This window comes from Diachasma alloeum, unplaced genomic scaffold (assembly GCF_001412515.2).
Source record: "Diachasma alloeum isolate Michigan unplaced genomic scaffold, Dall2.0 Dall_scaffold_00300, whole genome shotgun sequence".
NCBI classification, from domain to species: Eukaryota; Metazoa; Arthropoda; class Insecta; order Hymenoptera; family Braconidae; genus Diachasma; species Diachasma alloeum.
The window spans coordinates 1,980,379-2,001,656 of NW_021680439.1; the positions used below are offsets into that span (position 1 = coordinate 1,980,379).

At 35.2% G+C, this 21,278-nt stretch overlaps 1 protein-coding gene across 4 annotated transcripts in view; it reads left to right on the forward strand.

The window, feature by feature from the left end:
* Window positions 1–21,278, forward strand: part of LOC107039489 (serine/threonine-protein kinase 26) — a 56,605-nt gene that overhangs the window by 11,060 nt on the left and 24,267 nt on the right. Inside the window, exon 1 of one of the 4 annotated variants that reach the window (XM_015259120.2) lies at window positions 5,909–5,990. The exons of 2 other annotated variants lie outside the window; for them this stretch is intronic. Coding sequence is in view for 1 of the 2 variants with exons in the window: in XM_015259117.2 (XP_015114603.1) it covers window positions 11,452–11,766 (315 nt within the window). In the remaining variant the exon portion in view is untranslated. Of the gene's footprint in view, window positions 1–5,908; window positions 5,991–10,537; window positions 11,767–21,278 lie in introns of those variants that run through there. One more of the 4 variants, XM_015259117.2, reaches the window with a different exon arrangement.

Here is a 21,278-nt window from a genome sequence, read left to right on the forward strand (position 1 = left end):
TCTCTCTCTCTCTCTCTCTCTCTCTCTCTCTCTCTCTCTCTCTCTCTCTCCTCAATCTCAATCTCAATCTCAATGTCGTCAACGTGGGGCAGGCCCCACCGTCATTACTCGCAGCTGTCTGTATTAACTACGCGTCCTAATCCTACCCTACAATAAACTTAGTCTAATACAAAGGACGTAGTTCCCCATCGTCTAGACTAAGTGCCACGTAGTTCCCCGCAAACAATACTTGCAACTGCCTCTATAATAAAACATTACAATCCTACTCTACAATAAACTTAGCCTAATATAAAGGACGTAGTTCCCCATCGTCTAGACTAAGTGCCACGTAGTTCCCCGTAAACAATATACATATTTACATTTATACATACATTTATACACATTTACACACGGTGAAATTCTCGATACTACATTATTACGGAATTTTTCTTGCGATTTTTGGGTCATTTCTTTCTCCGTGAACTCGCAAAGAAAACAATCAGCGAAAAATCGCCTTACAGCGGACAAAATGGAACGGTGAATTAATATAGAACAACGGGGTAAAACAGGTATAATAGCGGTTGTCTAGCCAGCCACCATCAAAGACTAGCACCCACACCATGATGCGAAAAAGTCGAAAACAGCAAAAAAAACACCGTTATTCCACTTTGGCCCACACTGTTGAAAAAAATTGAAATTTCATTGACAGTTGACTATTAATTTTCAGAAGAGGGACAATATTTTTCGTCATTGGGCCTGAAAACCGATTAAATCCGCGTTTCATCGGCCCTAGTGACGAAAATATATTCCCGGTGATTATATCTAAATTATATCCAACATATACAGGAGATATCTTTCGAATATATTTTTGACAAAAAAGCAATATCCAAGATAAATGCGAGATATAAGTTTGCGGTTATATCCGCACACTTATATTCAACATATATCTCAGGCATTGTATATTTTGCAGCAGATATAACGAACATATTTGAGATATATCTGTGGATATCAATTTTTTCCATACGAGTTTCTCAACCTCACTCGCCCAAAAGCTAACATTGTATTTGATTCTTTTCATTAGACTTCAAACAAGGGTATCAAACAAACAAACAATTCAATGGTGGGGACATACGAAGAACCACTTACGATCAATTTGGATCTCATGGTGTTGACGATGATTGAGTTCTTTGATATAGTCACCCAAGAATTTGATTAATTCTTTAGGCTTCGTTTTTCCACAATAAATTGCAACAGGAGAAGGTTTATAAATACTGGATCGGTGGAAAATTCGGCATAATACAATACCAGAATCCTATTGAACTTGATTTAAATAGATTTACTCCATCTATACTAACCTGCAGCTGCATCACGTCACCAATGTGCACATTTGAATGCACAACTGTACGAAGGTGTTTCTCCATCCCTAAATAAACAAATTCTCACACTGACTTTTCATCGGCATCACGAATATTTTTATTCGATAACAACTGATGCTTCATTAAAAAAAGTCGTTGCTGTCAGTAGTACTTTTGTTGAATGTTTTTTTCTAATTCTCAGCGACCCTCCCACATTCACATCAGGAGTTTTGAACAGGGATCACCATCAATATTAAATTTCTGTAATATTACAAGAAATTACCCCTTACATTAATGAATGTTTAAAATATGCTGATCAAATTTTATAAATAGTATAATATTAATAATCTGATTTTTTCGATTAATGATGAATTAAAAATTTCATAATATGGAACTGTAAATTTACCATTAAGTGAATAATTGAAATTTCTTAAAAGGAGAATTTTAGATTACACAAGTAATCGTTAATCTTCCTACCTCAATTATTGATTAATAAAATAGTTAAAAATTTGAATATTTGAGTTGGTGATACGTAAACAATCAAAAAAATTAAGAGTGATGCTAACTAATTGACGCTACAATAAATTTTTCTTCTCGTATACCCTTTCGGATCTTTACGATTTGTTCCCTTCCCACCCCTCAACCCCTTGTGCCGCATTCGCCGAAGGACAAGGGAAAACCTCATTTGAGGGAAAAACCTACCCAGGTACAGTCGTCTCTTGCGAGACTCTCGCTCGACAATGAAACCGTGAGATTTAGAGTGTCACAAATTTTGGCCCCCCAGCCGGGAATCGAACCCGGGTCTCCCGCATGCCAATCCCACACTCTAACCACACAGCTACCGCCGTCGGTTGACGCTACAATATTTAACGGTAATTAAATTTTATGGATTTGGCTATCCCTGGTTTTGAACAAATTACCCACAAACGAAGACCATTAATTATTTAATCATCACCCACTTGCATTATTTTCAACTCTCAGATACTCTTCATTTATTTCATAGCCTGTCCCCTATCCCCAAGTGACTGAGCTAGAACGATAGGGCCTGGCGGAAGCTCGCCCTCATACGTTCGAGGGAGCAAAGTTCGACACGCGCGGGCTAGTTTGCCCACCGATTGTCGCTCCGACAGGCAAAGTATCCCCGCTAGGGAAAATTTATACTAGAGTGATCGCTGAATCAACAAAGATTTAATATGTAATTCTTCATTGTGCTGATTTTGTTATCGTTTCGATATTAAGCAAGAAAATGTTAAGAAACTTGTTTTGAATGAAATTTTGTACACTCCAAGACAGATTATTTGCAATTTCCTCCACTCACCTGCGTCACCAAAACTTTTCCGCCTCAATGATTCACTCTCATCTTATTTTCACTATTACACTCCCAAAGCTTCCAAAAATAACCCAATTGAAACCTTTCCGATTCGAGTGGCTGTGGTTAATCTCATTCGGTCTCCGATCCGTGTCCTCTTTGACAGTTGTGTGAGACGGGATTCGTTTAAATTGATGGGGGTTGGGGCTATCGGGCGAAGAAGAAGGGTCTTGGCGTCGGCGTCGGGTGCCAAGGTCCTTGCCCTAGACAGACGGTCGATTCTCAGACACTTTTTTCCCCTCATCTCCAACATCCTTATCTCCTGAAAGCAACAAACAAAGAATCCCAAACCCAACTAAAAAATTTACCAACACTGGATTCTCCTACCAACTGGTGAAAACTTTATAACTTTCATCAAGTTTTCATTCATCTCGACATCTCGTTATCTGGTCTAGAAGAAAATTGTGAAAAATATTTTTCGTAAAAATAACTCATTATTTATTTTAATAGAAAATTCTTTAAATATTTAATGATTTTAGCATAAAATGGAAGAAACTTTTTTTTCGGAAAAATTCATATTCTCTACCGTGATTTCTTTGATTTTGTGACGCTGCTTTGGATCATGTGAAACATGACGATTTTTAATTTGTGTTTTTAGCTGTAAAGGGCCTTTTGACACTTTATTCTAGACTCGCTCATTACCGAGATCGTCCAACAGCTTATTAACAACTGTTCTGAGTCGTTCAACGCAAAATATTTTACGATCCCTCAATACTGCCATCACTCAGACGTGTTTTTACGATGAAATATCTCGGGAAAAAATGTCTCTTGACGAATTGAATTAATCTCTCCATAATGAACAGAATTGGAAAATCGACTTTTTCGTCAAATGAGTTCACTGCTTCATTCTGAAATTCCAAAGAGTAATGAAAAATCAAGAAATTCTAGATTAATCAACGTGAATGTCCCATCCCTCTTTATCTGCCTCGTTCAAAGTTCGATAAAATATTGATAAAGGAAGGCCACGAGAAAAACTAATCACTGGAGCATGAAGAGAAGGCTGGGTTTATATAGATACTGATGGAAACATGAACGCCAGGTGATTGCACATCGAGTAGACAGAGAATTTGCGCCGACGCTCGGGGTATTATGGTCGGCTTTTAGCGGTGTGTTACTCCAAGGGTGGGTTAGAGAGAGAGGGAGATGGTGGGCTACAGAAAAACGGCGACGGGGAGGAAAGGTGGGAGGGTTGAACTGCGATCATGCAAGAGGCCTCAGTCGACGCGCGAGACTTTAGAGGAACCGACCAGTGAGGAAACGTCTCAATTCGTTCTCTCGACCTGACCAAGAGGTGCCGTTTTTAAATCCCCATATCTAGGCGTCCTTTTCCCTATCCACTTTTTCCATTCACAATTCTATGATTTCATATCATTTTTTTCTCATTTTTTTAGTATTTTTGTAGTGAAGTGCGAGAGGAGATAAGTCTAGGGTAAATTCGCAGAGGATATTACGATCCTTTGAGGGAAATGCTCAGGGGCTTTTTTGTGGAAAATTAAATAATTTGTAAAAAAAAGTCTCTTGATATTTTTCCAGAGAACTGCTCATTCTAGAAATGGTTGGGTAATTTACATGAATTTATATTGGTAATATGAATTGCTGACTTATCTTGTTGATGTGGGGATTCAAAAGAGAAAGTTGCCAACCTTTAGTCAATCGTTACTAGAAAAATTCTAAAACTAACGATATGTGATAGACTGTTAGAAAATTACTCCTGAAATTTTAGGTGAAAAAGCTTGATTTTTTTAACAACGACAAACTTACAGAAAATTTCTGTGTATTTCTTCATTAACGAGTCAGTTAATTTCTTAAATACTTAAGTAATTCTCGATTTTCAGGCCCATACGGCACTGAAAAACCTTAAAAATTTTGAAAATTCAGGCAACAACTTTTCTGAATTTTCAATGTATGTAATTTTGAATGTAATGAGTTTGGAAATTCAGGCTTTCATTGAAAAATCAATGATTGTTTAACATGAAAACCCCAATTTTCTTGATTTTTCAAGACGAATGAGAAATTTAGTGAACGTTTTCATTTGAAACTGAATTGAACCTCACAACATTGAAAATTCAGATACGTCTGTGACTGAAATTTCAAACAATTACTAACAGTGTATGTAAAATCTTAACTTCACCTATCTCGTTGATGGATAATTCTACGTGAAAATGCCAACAGCACTTTTTTTCCACGAAATTGCTCGCTCTCAAAAAAGGTTTTCCTGAAATTTTCCTGAAAATCCACCAGCTCCGAGATATCAACGGAATAATCTACGTGGAATTATTCAATCATCGACAAGTCTTCACCGCTTTCCTTTCACATTATATTTTTCCGTTTCTTTTCTTTATTTACTTATTCATCTGCAAGTGGAATAATTGAGACTGCCGGTGGGCAATTGGCAAAAGGGATTACAATTAACTAGTAAAAAAGAAGAGGAAAATCCTCTGCTTGCGGATTTGTTTTCGGTGGATGGGTCGTTGCACTCTGCCTCTCATTTACCTTCCACTCATACTCTCAACGTATTCTCACCGTCTCTCTCTCTCTCGCGGGCCATATTGTTGGGGTTCAAATGGCCCTCGGTACCAAGTAGACTATCGATCTTCAAACTGTTGGGGTAAACTGCACAATGAGAAACTATTTTTAGATGTACAGAGGTGAAATGGAAGAAACGGGTGAGAATTAAATATCGGAAAAAAAAATTCTCCCTCTCACTCGAGTTTAAATGGAATTCTAACGGTTGGAATAACGATTGGAGTTTTCACTCGAGTTTTGTGGGTGAGAAAGAGACGATGGGGTATTGTTGTTAAACTAGTCGTGCAGACGACACGAGGCCGGAAAGCAGAGCTGTCTACCCACCTGTCGATACATCCATTCCCAACTGAATAGGAGAAAAGGAAGAATTGAGAAAAATCTAATTCCGTGGTAATGAACGGAGAATTTTTTTTTTTCATTCCATATTCTTTTGTTAAATTCCCTTTGTTTCTTTTTCTCAATTATTTCCCAGCGGTTATTTTTTACTCGATGCATATTGTTCTGCTCGTTGAAGTCTAAAACATTCTTCTCATTGTTCTGAAGTGTGAGGGGCATTTGAGGGGAAAATGTTTGCGGCAATGGTGCTCAGTAAATACTCGAGACAGAGTACTAAATCCAATGATAATCATCGTCGTAATTCGAGCAAAAAGTGTAATAATCGAACGAATCTTATCAACAATAATGTCATCAGTCTTATTGACAATAATCGTATCAACGACAGCCACGTGATCAATCGTAATCGGACGTTTGGAGCTACACCGGTGAGTGATTATCGAACGGTTTTACTCCCCCATTTGTCACTTCAACTGTTGAAGAATGATAAATTTTATTTGAAATTGCGGAGAATTGTCGCTAATTTTGCCATGTCTTCGGGAATCGTTTCGGGGAAAAATGTCTACATTCAGAGAAATGACGCAATCTGCATTTGAATCAAATAAAACTCATATGTTCATTTCAATGAAAATATTCCAAATGAATCGTATGTTAAAATTAAATAACGCTAATAAATTTCTTCGTTTCGCCGGTTAAGGAATGATTTCATTTCTATCATTTTTTTTAGATTTCAAAATCTATTTATTCGAAGTGGATGGCAATAAAAATAAGAATAAAGTTTGTTTAAATAAAAGCGTTATTACAAGTTGCACTGTTGGAAAAAAATGAAATTTCATGGACAGTTGACTACTAATTTTCAGGACAGTGACACCGAATGCGATTTAGGGGAGAAAAATCATGAAATTTCAAGTTTCACTGAAAGTTCCTGAATTTAAAACAGCATAAAGACACGAATTCCTCAATTTATTTGAATTTCCAATTTAATATTCAGTGTCGAATTACATTTAATTTTTAGTGAAATCTGAAATGTCATTTTTTTACCCCTAAATCGCATCCAGTGTCACTGTCCTGAAAATTCACGAATATATTTAAATATGGAATTCCACGAAATTCTGAGTTTTCAATGACCAAATTCCTTGAAATTTTAATGGTAATTAAACTTGATAAAAATTTCCAAAAAATGTACCGGAAAGTTCAGCTAAAAATTTTTAATAGTATGTTCAAATAGGCTCATTTCTTTGATTCAATTACAGCATTAGTCCAGGTGTACACTGTTATAAATTTTTGTCTGAATTTTCTGTGCCAAAGTCCGGAAATTTTTATCGTGTTGCAATTCCACTGAAATTTCAGGACATCTTGTCATTGAAAATTCAGAATTTCGTGGAAAAATCAAACAGAACTGTAAATGTCCGTTCCATTTTTCCCTGAAAATGAATAGAAAACCAGAAAATTCTAGTAAATATATTCTTAAATTTTCGGAACAGTGACACTGAATACGATTTAGGGGGAAACAAGCAGGGGTTCGAGCCTATTCGACAGAAGGCATGCGACCGTTCCTTTTCGCGTTATTATTAGTTTTTTTCTTCTTTTCATTTCTACCAATTCCATTGGTAGTAAGCTTCCGAATGCATCCGTTTCTCTTGCCTGTGACAGGCATATGCATGTGCCTGTCACATGCGTATAGACAGGTATAGATGTTTTGATGGATCTAAGTAGAGGACATCACGATGAATATTTTGAAAAAAAAATAAGTGGAATCGTTTGCGAAATTTCAAAGATATTCAACATAATAGATTTTCAGAAAAAGTTTAATATCTCCGAAACCACTGGTGCGATCGAGCCCGTCTTCAATACGAACCTTTGTTATCACAGAAGGAAGATTCTGTTCAAATTTCAAGTCGATATCTCAATTTTTACACACGTTAGCGCGCGTACAAGGATTTTAATGAAAAACCAGAAAAAGGGGAATATCTAGAACACTTTGTATGAACAGGTATAGATGTTTTTATTGGTCTAAGTAGAGGTCATCGAGACGAATATTTTGAAATAAAAAAATTTGAATCGATCCAATAATTTTAAAGATTTTCGTGAAAGACGATTTAAAAACGAATCGCTTTATTTCAAAAACTACTTGACCGATCGGGCTGAAATTGTGCACAGAGTTAGTCCTCATTAAGACCTATAATCTGACAAAATTTCCAATTTTTTTGAATTATTTTAGCCACTTAATTACTTAATTTTCTAAAAATTGACCATTGGGAAGGTGGCGATGGACATATTCACATACAGACATGGTTGCCAAACTTCGTATTTTTATGTTTTAAACCATTCTACATCACTTCCAATGAAAATTAGAGAATGTGAAAATCGGACGATTGCAAAGCTTCCATTCGGAAGCAAAAATCATGAGATTTTAGATTTCACTAAAAATTCAGTGTAATTTGACACTGAATATTCATATTAGATTGGAAATTGGAATAAATTAAGGAATTTTTGTCCTTATGCTGCTTAAAATTCTGGAATTTTACTGAATTTTTAGTGAAAATTTAAATTTCATGATTTTTTCCCCTCAAAATCGCATTTAGTTTCAGTGTCCTGAAAATTGGTAGTCAACTGTCCATGAAATTTCATTTATTTTTCCAACAGTGTAGATATTTTCCTTATACAACCGAAAATTTCCCATAAAATAGATTTCTCCTTATTTACATCACGCACATATCGCAAAATGATTCACGCAACGAGTAATCATCAAAAGACGACCAATGACCTTAGAATATAAGNGGAACCCCCCCCCCCCCGAAACTCAACATTGCGTGAATATCGCGTGATTATCTACGCAACGAGTAATTTGAAAAAATGTCAAGCGACCATCTTTATGATTCACAATTCCTGACAAAAAATGTCCCTTTGGAAGATCTCCATCCCCTGTGAACTGGAAAAATCTGTGAATACTTGATTCAAGAAGAAGAAAAAAAATGAAATTGCTGCCCCGAAAATGTCACAACGATTACATTGACGTAATGCGAGTTGTTCCCGGACTGGGGACGTTGTTATTCCATTCCTCATTCTCCGACCTTTCTCAACTCCGAACAAAGCAAAATATCCCCTAAAAAAAAAATGCCAAATGAAACTATTTAATTCACGCAAACAAGAATTCAAAGAGAAATTTATAAACAAGTTGGATAGTAAAAAAAACTGCTCAACAAATACAATTTTAACTTCATGCCTGGTTTATTGTAATATACAAAATGTATGCAAAAGCGAGACGAACCGAGACACACCGAGTTGAACCGAGGGTCTATCGCGATAGCCATGCAACTCTCCCCCTCCGTCCGCCCCCCGCCTCACCCCCCAGCCGCCCTTCTTCAACCCGTCGGTTGTGTCGCCTTTCACTTGGCCATTCCGCTATACGAGTTGGGGCCCAAGTCATGCTTGAGCAACGATACTCAACTTTTGTCCATTGCGAAAGCCCGAGGTACTTTAAAAACCCTCGAATGCTTCTCTTTGTCTTCATCCTCAACTTCCAATTAAATATTAATCACATCCATCATTTTTGTTATTATTTTGAGGTGACAATAATGGCAAACAACACGGCAGAGGTTGATGGCTTGTTATTATGTCGGAGAGGTAATGAGTTTTTTCATTCTATATGAACAGATGGTGCAGTGAATATTGATTAAAACGGGATACGTTCGTTTATCTCAACTCGTTTGGTTATATAATGATTATTGCAGTAATGAATGATTTTAGGGTAAAATGTCAAGAGATTTTTTTGTGTGGAATTCCGGGCGCTGTAGAGGTCTTCGAATAATTACACAATTAATAAAAATGTCATAATCGTGTTATGACATTAAATACGTGTGAAAGTCATTAAAACTTCGTGAAACTCCATGGATGACGATCATTATTGGTCTCTTTCCCTAACAAATTAAACGGTCCAAATAATGAGTACACTGTCCAAAATTTTCGTCTGAATTTTCCGTGCCAAATTCCTGAATTTTTTAGCATGTTCAAGTTCCACTGAAATTTTTGAAAATCTTGTTATTGAAAAAACAAATATTCCGTTGATTTTCTGTTCAAATTATCTAGAAATCAATAAAATACTTGATTTTTCAGTTTTTCAGTTTAGTTATTCCGTGAAAATTCAGGAAAATCCAGGGAAAAGTTGAAAATTCATGTCATTCTGTTTCTGAATATTCATGTTCCACTGAAAATTCAATCAAGTCGTGAAATTTCCATCGCACTTCTACTGAAAACTCATGAATTTCCGGGAATTCTACTTAAAACTTAAAATTTCATAACCAAATCCTTAAATCTGATTCAATGTCACTCTCATGAGGTTTATTATAATATCTTCCATGAAATTTCAAAAAATTTCCAACAGTGCACAGTTCTCTGAACTTTATTATTTTTGTTGTTAAATACAAAGCTATTTTTCGCAGAAAATTTCCTCAGCTCCATAAAAGATTTTTAGACATTTTCCCCTGAAACCATTCAGTTCTAAGATGATTGTAATAACAAAAATTTCAACTCTCCAGTCGATTTTTAAAGAAAAATAATTTTCTTGTGTCTTTCACCTCGAGAATCCCAATGAATTCGTGTCCAGAATTCCTCCACGCTGACGTATTTATTCAGAATAACATTGAAAAATGTCAACTCTACGGTATTTACATTCCTCGAGTGTGCCCACAGGACACTTGTCCCCAGGAGAAGAAGAAATAATAAAAACCCATAAAAACCAGAAAAAATAAAACCCGATTTTTGATAAGTGCCCAACACCTCGAACGTGACTACCGGGTGTCCATTTACGTTTCAAGTCAAGTCTCGAGCAACGAGTTTTCTGTTCTGTTCAATCTCCCGCTTTTCCCCCCTTGAAGAAACCGTTCCACTGGCGAGGCAACACACTCAAACTCCCGCGCCTTTCTTCGCGCGATCGCGGTTGCCTGTCAGTTGGCATCCGAGCGCCCATCGGATAACATCGGTACTAGTTACGCACCGCTTCGTGTTTGACCAGTTTTTTTTTCCTATTTTTTTAATTTATCATTCTCCAGTGCAGTGAGCGATCTCATGCTGTGCAATGTTACGGGCACCTACCGAAGGATTCCTCAAATAATGAGAAAAAAATGTATCGAACAATAGCAAGGGAATGCAGTTTGTTTTGATTTAGGATAATTCGTTGCTGTTAAAAAGCAACAAGAAGGCTTTTAAAACTTGTGATTCAGAGCATAAAATTGCTCATGCTAGCGGTCAAGATAATTACCTCAAAGCTACAGAGAGTCCCTAGTCCAAAGGTGTAATTCCGAAACAATAAAGAACTTTCATCGCCCTTAAAAAATCATCCGATTTAATCAATCGATCTTGCTACAATTGACCGAACAAATCATCAATCAACAAACAGAGACGCAGGAAAATAACTGCAATCCCACTCACAAAACCTAACTTTCACTGCTGTTCCACCCATCCCACTTCCCCCCATCCGAACGTTATATAAACCCATTTCGTGCACTAATTATCGGTATCTATGGCCGAAGTATTTGACCATAAAATGAACCTCTGGAATTTCATCCCAAGAATCTCGACGATTGTGTACCAAGTGCGCACCAGTGAAAATCCGAGAAAATCCTAGGGCAACTGATTTCGAAGACAAAAAATCGTTTCCAGGAAACTGAGTTTTTTCCTCTCTTATTGCTTCACAATTCATTATCTGATCGTCACGCAGTCGATTGGTTCATCAACTGGTTATTCCGGGAGTTGAGTTCTTCAGTCGTGTAGTGCCTTTGAAATTGCCGATATAGAATATAAAATTGGTGTTTCAAGGCAATTTCTTCGGACACCTAATCGGAAGCCTAATATGTATTGTGCAACCTGAGTTGAAGAAAAACAGGAAAAATGAGAAACGGTCAGGCCCAACAAACGGTAGTGATGGCACCGCCTCACCTCAACGGATCGGCGCAGTTCATTTCCGGCGGATATGTCGGTTACATGCCCCGTCAATCCTGGCCGTATCCATCGGCCCAACAGCAGCAACAACAACAACAACAACAGAGTCCAAGGCGCAACGGTGGCAGACCACTGTCTCACCCACCTCCACCGCCAACGGTGCAACAACGCAACAATGTCACCAATGGTAGCCCGCATCAGCTCAAGAGTAATTCACTTCCGCGATCGCGATTCGGCACGCAAACAAGAAGCACGACGCCCTCGGTGAGTCATCTGGGATGGGGGGAGAGATTTTGTCCCACACGTGCAATAACGTTGGTATTGCTAGCCTTCTATAGACATCACTTGGCTGTACACTCATCAGGCTTTATCGTCGATGATGAGGATGATCTATGGCGAATATCTCACAAATATTTGCGATAATGATTGATGGTTATCGGAGAGCGATGACGTCGGATGTTCAATTATTTTTTTGTAGATTTCTTTTACTCGATTCCGAGGTGAATACTGAGCGGTTTAACGGGATACTCTCAAGACGCGGTGATTATTTCAATGCGTAGATGGCCAGGGAAAAACGGCTTGAGTTAGGTGGAGAGAGGATGAAGGTGGGTGGAAATGAGGGATTTAGGGATGACGGAGTTTTAGAGCGATTTGTGGAGATGTACACTGTTAGAAAATTACTCTTGAAATTTCAAGTGAAAAAGCTTGAAATTTTTAGCAACGATAAAGTTACATGAAATTTCTGCAGAATTCTTCATTGACGAATCAGTTTATTTTTTGAATATTCAAGTAATTCTCGATTTTCAGCTCCGTACGGCACTGAAAAATCTTGAAAATTTTGAAAATTCAGGCAATAACTTCTCTGAATTTTTAATCTATTGAAAATTGAGTTGTATGTGATGTTCAATTTTCACGATAAGTTTGGAAATTCAAGCTTTCATTGAAAAATCAATGATTGAAAAACCCTACTTTCTCGAATTTTCAAGGTGAATGAGAAATTTAGTGAACGTTTCCATTGGAAATTGAAATTGAAACACAACATTGAAAATTCAGATGACGCTGTGACTGAAATTTCATGAAATTTCTAACAATGCTTGGTGAATTAAGAGATCGTACACTGTTGAAAATTTTTTTCAGAAATTTCCGGTACTCTTTTTGGAAACTTTTAACGAATTTTATTACCATTGAAATTTCAAGGAATTTCATCATTGAAAATTCAGAATTTCGTGGAAAAATCAAAGAGAACTAAGTTTCAGTTCCATTGTTCCCTGAAAATAAATAGAAAACCAGAAAATTCCGGTAAAAATATTCTGGAATTTTCAGGACAGTGACACTGAAGGCAATTTAGAGGGAAAAAAATGAAATTTCAGATTTCACTGAAAATTCTATGGAATTTGGCACTGAATATCCATATTAGATTGGAAATTCAAATAAATTAACCCTTGTCGCGCTTTTCTAGCATGTCACTCGCTCTCTACAGTGGTGACCTATAGGTTGCGTATGGTTTGGCAGGGATTCCCTCACGATGCGACCACTTAAGGGTTAATTCTCGTCTTTATGCTGCTTAAAATTCTGGAATTTTATTGGATTTTCAGTAAAACCTGCAATTTTATGATTTTTTCTCCTAAATCGCATTTAGTGTCAATGAGATTTCATTGACAGGACATTTCATGATTTGTAGGGATTATTAAAAGGTTGATGAATTTTATTATCTCACAGTCGTCTGCCATTGATAACCTGTTGATATTCCGTCGTTTATTGAAGATAAAGGTCTTATCTTTATTGGAATGAAGGGAGATGAACAATTTTAGTAAGTTGATAATTTGGAAGTTTTTCAACTTCTAGACTCCTCTGAACAATTTAATTTTCAAATGAAAACGTTCAGAAGCAAGAAATAATGACTATATGCTAGATCCATTGTAGTGAAATTGGCTTGTGAAATCTTTAATACGCCATAATCATAGATCGGCATCAATCATCAATTTAGTAATGTTATGAGAAGTTGCACCTTACAATAGTTAAGATTTACTTATCTTTATTGAAATTTGAAAAATAACATAACAATTGATAATTTGATTTCTCAATTATTGGTTGATAAAGTAATTCGGAATTTGAATATTTAAATTGGTGGCTATTTTAATAATCAAAAAATTGGTGAGTAATATTAACAATTGACTCATCCAAAATTTAACTATAATTTAACATTATGATTATGCTGATGTCTGGTCATAACAAAATGATAGGGCTTAGAAAAATTTGATTTCATTGGAGAATCGATTTTTAGCTGTTGAGAAATCGGTACCAAAGTTCTTTACGGTTTCAGGTATTTCTTCCGAAAACAGTGACTAAGACAACAATCTGTAATTTACGCAGGATGTGCATAATGTTAGTTTGTTTATATACGACCCAGAATTTTAAACCACCAAGAATCGAAGTTATTTATTAAATGTATACAAAATAACTTCGATTGTTGGCGGTTTAAAATTCTGGATTCGGGTTGTTTCGAGTGTTATTTTGAAAAGAAAATCTACTTAAATTGAAGGGAAAATATCATACATACTCTTACACTGACAAAAAATAGTATATTATGTCATCAGGCTATAAAAGTATTATCTGGCGAATGTGGCTTTATAATACTTTTATCGCCGTGTGTCATACGATATTTTATGTCATTGGGCCCGAAAACCGCGATCTAACCGAGCAAAGCGAGATTAGAATCGCGGTTTATCGGGCCTAATGCCATAAATAGTTTTACCAAGAAAATTTGAATTAAACCAACTATTATTCGTTTATTAATTTTCACATGATCGAGATTTTATAGTGAGTAATAGTTATCTCTTCTTAAGACACATTCGATTGGGAGAAATAATTCTTCTCGAGAATTTAATTTTTTTTTATAGATCGCAACAATCAGAATATTTGATTTCCTTCGAGCTAACATTTTGTTGTCTCCAGAAATTCTTTGGCTTACCCAAAAATTAAAATGATTCTTATGACTGAATACGTTATTATATCAATCAACATGATCAGATGTTGTTTTGCAAGTAAATTATAATTGAGCTCAGCATTTCGCCTGTCGAATTAAAATGAATATTTTTACGCGGAAAACCTTTGAGATTCACTTTTAGAAAAAAAAAGAAATTTCATGGACGTATGACTACTAATTTTCAAGACAGTGACACTGAATGCAATTTAATGGAAAAACGATCATGAAATTTCAGGTCTCACTGAAAAATCAATAAAATTCCAGGATTTCAAGGAGCATAAAGATGAGAATTTCTTAATTCATTTGAATTTTCAATCTAATATGAATATTCAGTGCCAAACTACATTGAATTTTCAGAGAAATCCAAAATTTCATAATTTTTCCCCCCTAAATCGTATTCAGTGTCAATACCCTGAAAATTCAAAAATATATTCTCCGGAATTTTTTGGTTTTCTATTCATTTTCAGGAAACAATGGAACTGAAATTGACAATTCTCTTTGATTTTTCCCCGAAAGTCAAAGAATTTTCAATGACGAAATTCCTTGAAATTTCAGTGGTAATTAAATTTGATAAAAATTTCCAAAAAGTGTACCGGAAATTTCAGACAAAATTTTTTAACAGTGTTGTAGTGAGATGTCGTTGAGTTGAAAGAAGCTTATATTTACTCACCACAAAAAAATCACATCAATTTACAATAACAGAATCAGAGATTACGGCAGTTCTACGCAAATTTGGATATCACAAATTTCAGTCAATGTGACATACGGAGCTCAATTTAAAGTTTGGCTTCATTCGAGGAAACAACATTCAGATTCATTTATCAATATAATTATCTCATAGAAACGAATTTTGGATCAATTCATGAAAGTAGAAAATTTATTAACAGGAGATTATATTAGATTTAACAAAGTAGAACTTTCTCATTCTTGTGGTGAATACATGTGACTTGACTCTGACTAGTGTTTCATTTGATCCATGTAAATGTACCTCCACAACAAATCATTGATATTCACCGTAAGATTTTATTTATTTTAAAGTAGTTCAACTACACAATGCTTCAAGAAAAAAACATCTCAATAAAATTAATTTTTTCTATCAGTCTAGGATCATGGTAAATTTCCACTTGAAATTCCGAATTATTGTCATTATATTTTTCGTCACATCATGTGTAAAGTCACATTTTACGCCCACCCTGTGTGTGCAGAACCCCACTTTCCACGCTGTACACCTCCCACAAGCCAAAAAACACTGCTCCGCACTTACATCGGAATATACATAATTCACAAATGAAATTCCTTGAGTTGGCTCAGCGCCTCAGTAAATTTCCACAACATATCTCGCAATCAATATTTATTCTCATCTCAATGTTGGTAAACTTATGGGTGTGAAATCAAGAGATATTGGAGAAGAAGAATAAGCACGTTTGTTCATTTCTCATACGTGCGACGTTTAACTACATATTTTGACTTTGTCAAGCTCTTGGATATCATCATACATAGTTGGAATATTCTCTAACATAATCATGTAGAACGGTACTACTTGCAAATAGACAAGGATACGAAAATCAACAAATATGTGAAGAAAAAACCAATAGCACGCAGCAACCCTGACTGGTATACATACAACTTCGGTGACAACAACCCTCATAGGGGAAGGTGGGGCAATATGGAGATCTGGGGTAAAATAGACACTCAAAAAATTTGCGAAAAAAAAATGTTTTCAAAATTCAAATTTCTGAAAATTTTCTCATTGGGCAATATGGACATCTGATAAATCCGTCTAGGATGGACTAAAATGGACGCTCAAAAAATGTTCAAAAAATTTGCAATATTCGAATTAAAAAAAATTGCTTCTTGGCAAAGTCCACAACCGAAAAATTATTCAAGAATGGGATAAAATGTCCACCCGAAAAAGTTGGTCCTATTCAACTTTTAATCAAGAAAACTTTCAACAGATTTTCGAATAGAATTGTATCGGTATCTTTTTATAGAGAGAAATTAGAATTGGAAGAGATATAAACTTCAATTTAGTAAATTTTGCATTGAAGTTTGAAATATACAGTAGCTTTGGAATTCCTACTTTACTATCGAAATATCTTTGAAATTATTTTTTTTTTCAATGAACAATTGCACGCCCAATACAACTAACCTTTTGTTCATTTGCGAAATTTATAAGATGGCTACTTTTCAACTTACAATGAAAATCACTATAAAACAATGGGAGAAGGGGAGGATAAATGAGCAAAGAAAAATTTGCTCATTTATTTTACCACCCTCCACGACAAAAGTCAAAAATGATTTTTTTTTTCAATTTGAAAATCGCCGTCATGATTAGTGTTTCAGAAATTGAATAATATTGTTGAAACATAAAAAAATTAAGGAAGAAATCAAAGTGTCCATTTTACCCCGTTTTCGCTTTACCTTGCAACTCCTGTGTTTGTTTTTATGATCTTTATAAATGAAGTTGGAACAGTAGATTTGTTCCAATTCAACTCATTATTTAAATCTGGTGTCCATATTGCCCCATCCTCTCCTATCTCGGAATTTATGAGAAATTGTGTCATTTTGGTGAAGACCTTGTTTGTAGTTCTCATTCTTCTCTCCTAATAAGGTCCTCAGAAATTTACGCCGTTTTCCATAGATCCCGCGATAGTCATCGAACAATGACTTCATGATGAAATTAACTTTGTAACATGGATTCACAACTTCACTATAAATCTCTCTTAGTAATACACTGTTATAGACAGAATTGGAATTCTTGGGACAGTTGACTTTTGGTTTTCAGGAGAGTGACATTGAATTCGATTTAGGGGGAAAAATCATGAAATTTCATACTTCACTGAAAATACAAGGAAATTCTAGAATTTTTGAGCAACAAGAACCCAAGCGTTCCTCAACTTACCTGAGTTGTCAATCGAAACATGAATGTTCAGTACCAAATTACACTGTTAGAAATTTTTTGAAATTTCATGGAAGATATTACGGTAAATCTCATGAGAGTGACATTGAATTGGATTTAGAGAAAAAATGGTTATGAAATTTCAAGTTTTAAGTAGAATTCACGAGAATTCATGCATTTTCAGTGGGAATGAGATGAAAATTTCACAACTTGATTGAATTTTTAGTGGAAATTTACCATTTTTCTTTGAGTTTTCCTGATTTTTCTGAATTTTCCCAGAACAATTGAACTGAAAAATTGAGTCTTTTATTGATTTCCAGATCATTTGAACAGAAAATCAATGGAATATTTGATTTTTCAATGACAAGATTTCTTGGAATTCCAGTGGAACTTGAACGCGATAAAAAATTCCAGAATTCGGCACAGAAAATTCAGGCAAAATTTTTTAACAGTGTATACTAAATTTTTGAATAATTGAAAATTCAAAAATATATTGAATTGTCCTGATTTCTATTGGTTTTCATGGAATAACTGAATTGAAATTTGCAGTTTCCATTGTTTTTTTTCCATAAATCTCAGTAGAACTATAATGTGAAAAGAATTTCTCAGAAACGTAGTGAAAATTTCAGTAAAAATTTCTCAACAGTTTACTTGGTTCCAGTAGAATACAAAATAATGACAGCTAGTGTTCGTGATAACCAAAATTGAGAGAAACAAAATTCAAGTCCAAATTGTAATAATTTACTTGTAGGACAACATTATCATGATGGATCGGATCAGTTACGAAAACTTTAAGTATGATGACATACTCAAGGGCGTAGTGACGACGCAGGAACACCTATGTAATGCTTCGATATTACACTTTGGAAATATGTGTTACTATTACGAATAGGAAGGAACATAAGAAACATAGGACCTTGAAAAAAACAGTCTCTGAGAATACAATGGGCCCCCCGTAAAAACTTGTAATTATTAGAATAGTGTGAATGGAAGAACAAAATTGTTCCGTTTTATCTTAAGATTTTTTTTCTGTAGCCTTCAATATTTTAAAGTGTGGTTAATGGGTCTATTAGAATGAAATGTAAAACGATGTTCATTTCAAATTCAAAGTTTTTCTGGATCGTGTTCGAGAAAATGATCATTATAGTAGTTTGATATTGGCTCTGCAGCAGACAGAAAAAGTTGTGAGTCAACAACATTTAACCTCCTAAATTAAGAGCAAAATAATGGTCCCTCTCATAACGAGTGTCACGGCCACGCGTCTCGAACATTGTTTCTTTTTCAGCCAATGTCGCCTTCTCAACTTTAATAAGAGTTTTTTTCGACCCATATCGGGAAGCATTATTCCCCGATCTTGTGAACATGAATGCTGATGGGAAAATTATACTCTAAATGTTCGTGATTGAATGATTATCATATTCTTGATCTGACCCTTCAGATCGCATTTTTTTAATCATGAATATAAATCTCTATTATGAATGGGGGGAATAAATCTTGAATTGAGGTCAAGTTTTAAATCAAAAAATATATTTTCCCTTCATGTATTTGTAGGAGAGAATTTATAAGACAGCAACTTGGAATTCGTAAAGATTTACAAACATTTGCGAGGCATGTACAAACTCGCCCGAAGTAGTGAAGCACTTGCACATGCCGTGAAAATGTTTGTATACCCCTAGAAATTGTGACACTCCAAGATTCCGTTATTTTCAGTGTTATCATGTTTTGCATGGTTTAAGAAGCAATGAGAACCTTTCATCAATTCACTGTTATTCGGCATCATTGACAATTTACCCTGAGAGAAATCGGTTTCGTGTTTCAAAGGGGAACACGCCTTTGAAAATTTATCAATTAAGACGTTTTTGCTTTAAGGATGTGTTCCTTGTGTTAAAGATTTTTCCATTTAATCAATAACTCCGAACTATGAATTTAAAAACGAATTTTTGGATTCAAGGAACAGGTATTTGAATCTAAGACGTCATTCATGACATTATTTTGACGAAAACTCGAAGGCGCTTTTTTCTTTCGAAGACGCTCTTCTCAATGTATAAGATTATGTTTCCCCTGGGAAAATTATTTGCCCCAAGTATATGATTTTGCGTTCAAGCGTCAATCACTTTCTTCTTTGGAGATTGATTTCTTTGATAAATTCTGAATTCATGTGACTTATGTCAAATCTTCGTGGTCATTTTACAAGAAAAGAGGTCACTTTTCTCTCATAAAATAACTGCAACTACATTGGTAGAAAAAAATTGGAATTTAATTGGCAGTTCAGTAGCAATTTTCGGGAGAGCGACATTGAATTTGATTTAGGGGGAGAAAACAATGAAATTTCAAATTCCACTGAAAACTCAACGGAATTCTGAGATTTCATTGAGATTACATTCCCGGAGATACGAAGATTCCCTGCTGTTCGGCTTATTAGAATTTTTATCTAAAACATGAATATTTAGTATTTGATTCAATGGAATTTTCAATCAATTGAAAATTCAAGAATATATTTACCTGAATTTCCCTAATTTCTATGAATTTTCATAAAATGATTGACCCGAAACATACAGTTTCAATTAATTTGTCGGTGGAACTGTCACTTGATGAAAATTTCGTACCAAAACTACACGGAGAGAATATAAAATTAAAAATTACAATGTTAAAATATTAATCGAGGACCATACCGAAGCAACGTTAAAATTTGATTTCTCTTGACCGAATTTTTATTCGTGTCAAAATAAATTTTACTTTTTTCTATCACTTTCTACTATATAGTCCCGCAATTTTTACTATGTTCAACAGTAAATTTTGAGTGCGGCAGTTATGGTTCTGTATTACTATGTTGCCACAGTAAAAAATAATTTTTTTTTTCCGTGCATAAGTCAAATTTTTCGCAAGTGTGCCTTAGAATGTCGAGGGGGAGTCCAATTTTATTGGCGACCCCTTCAGATTGTGATATTATGGGTTAGAAATATCAAGGATGAAGACGGGGCATGTCGACCTATTTTAAGGGGTCAAAATCAGTGAATTCTAAATTTGATTTGTTATTAACTATTTACAATTGAACTAAAAATAAAAATGCTATCCCTTCAATTAACTCTAACACTGATAAGCTTTACCATTTTCAACATAAAAACTCGAATATTCGAATTGTTAATCACATTCAAGCCCTTAGTTTCTTGTTTCTCTGTGTATTTATTATGGAAAATGAACTTATTTATTGCGGGACACCTTAGAATAGGTCGACTTGCCCTGTTTTCATTCCTAATCTTTCTGACCCATAATACTTCAATCTGAAAGGGTCGCCAATAAAATTACTCTCCCCTCCGGACACCCCAGTGTACTCATGCTATTGACTTTACACTTCTAGATTTTTCCGAATTTCGAGTGGCTTCGAATAATGAAACAAGCCAAAAGGAAAGGGGTTCTTAAATGAGTGCCCAATTACACTGAGAGAATTTTTTAGCTATGAATAATGGGTAGGCTACTAACAAATGGGATAGTTGCATAAAAACGACGGAATATCCGTTAATAATTAACAGCTGATTCGGTTGATAAATAAACGAGAGGTGAAATATGGTGCTCAGACTTCTGTCAACTAGGTTATTCGTTAACTATTAATAAATAGATATTTGAGGAAACGAAATGGAAGCAAGCCTTCAATAAATTTCATTCATTCGTAATTTATAAATTCTTCTATTAGTTTAGCCTCATCCACTGATAGAAGAATACATTAGTTATAAATGCACGACCTTCGTTGAACAGTTTCGTTAACTAATTCCTCACAAAAGTGGATTTAGTGATAGGCCACCAATAAACCTTAATCTTAATCTTTCCGTTTTTGGTTGCGTCAACACTCAAAGAAAACAAGCTCTATTGAGACTTATGATGTCAAATTCTGTA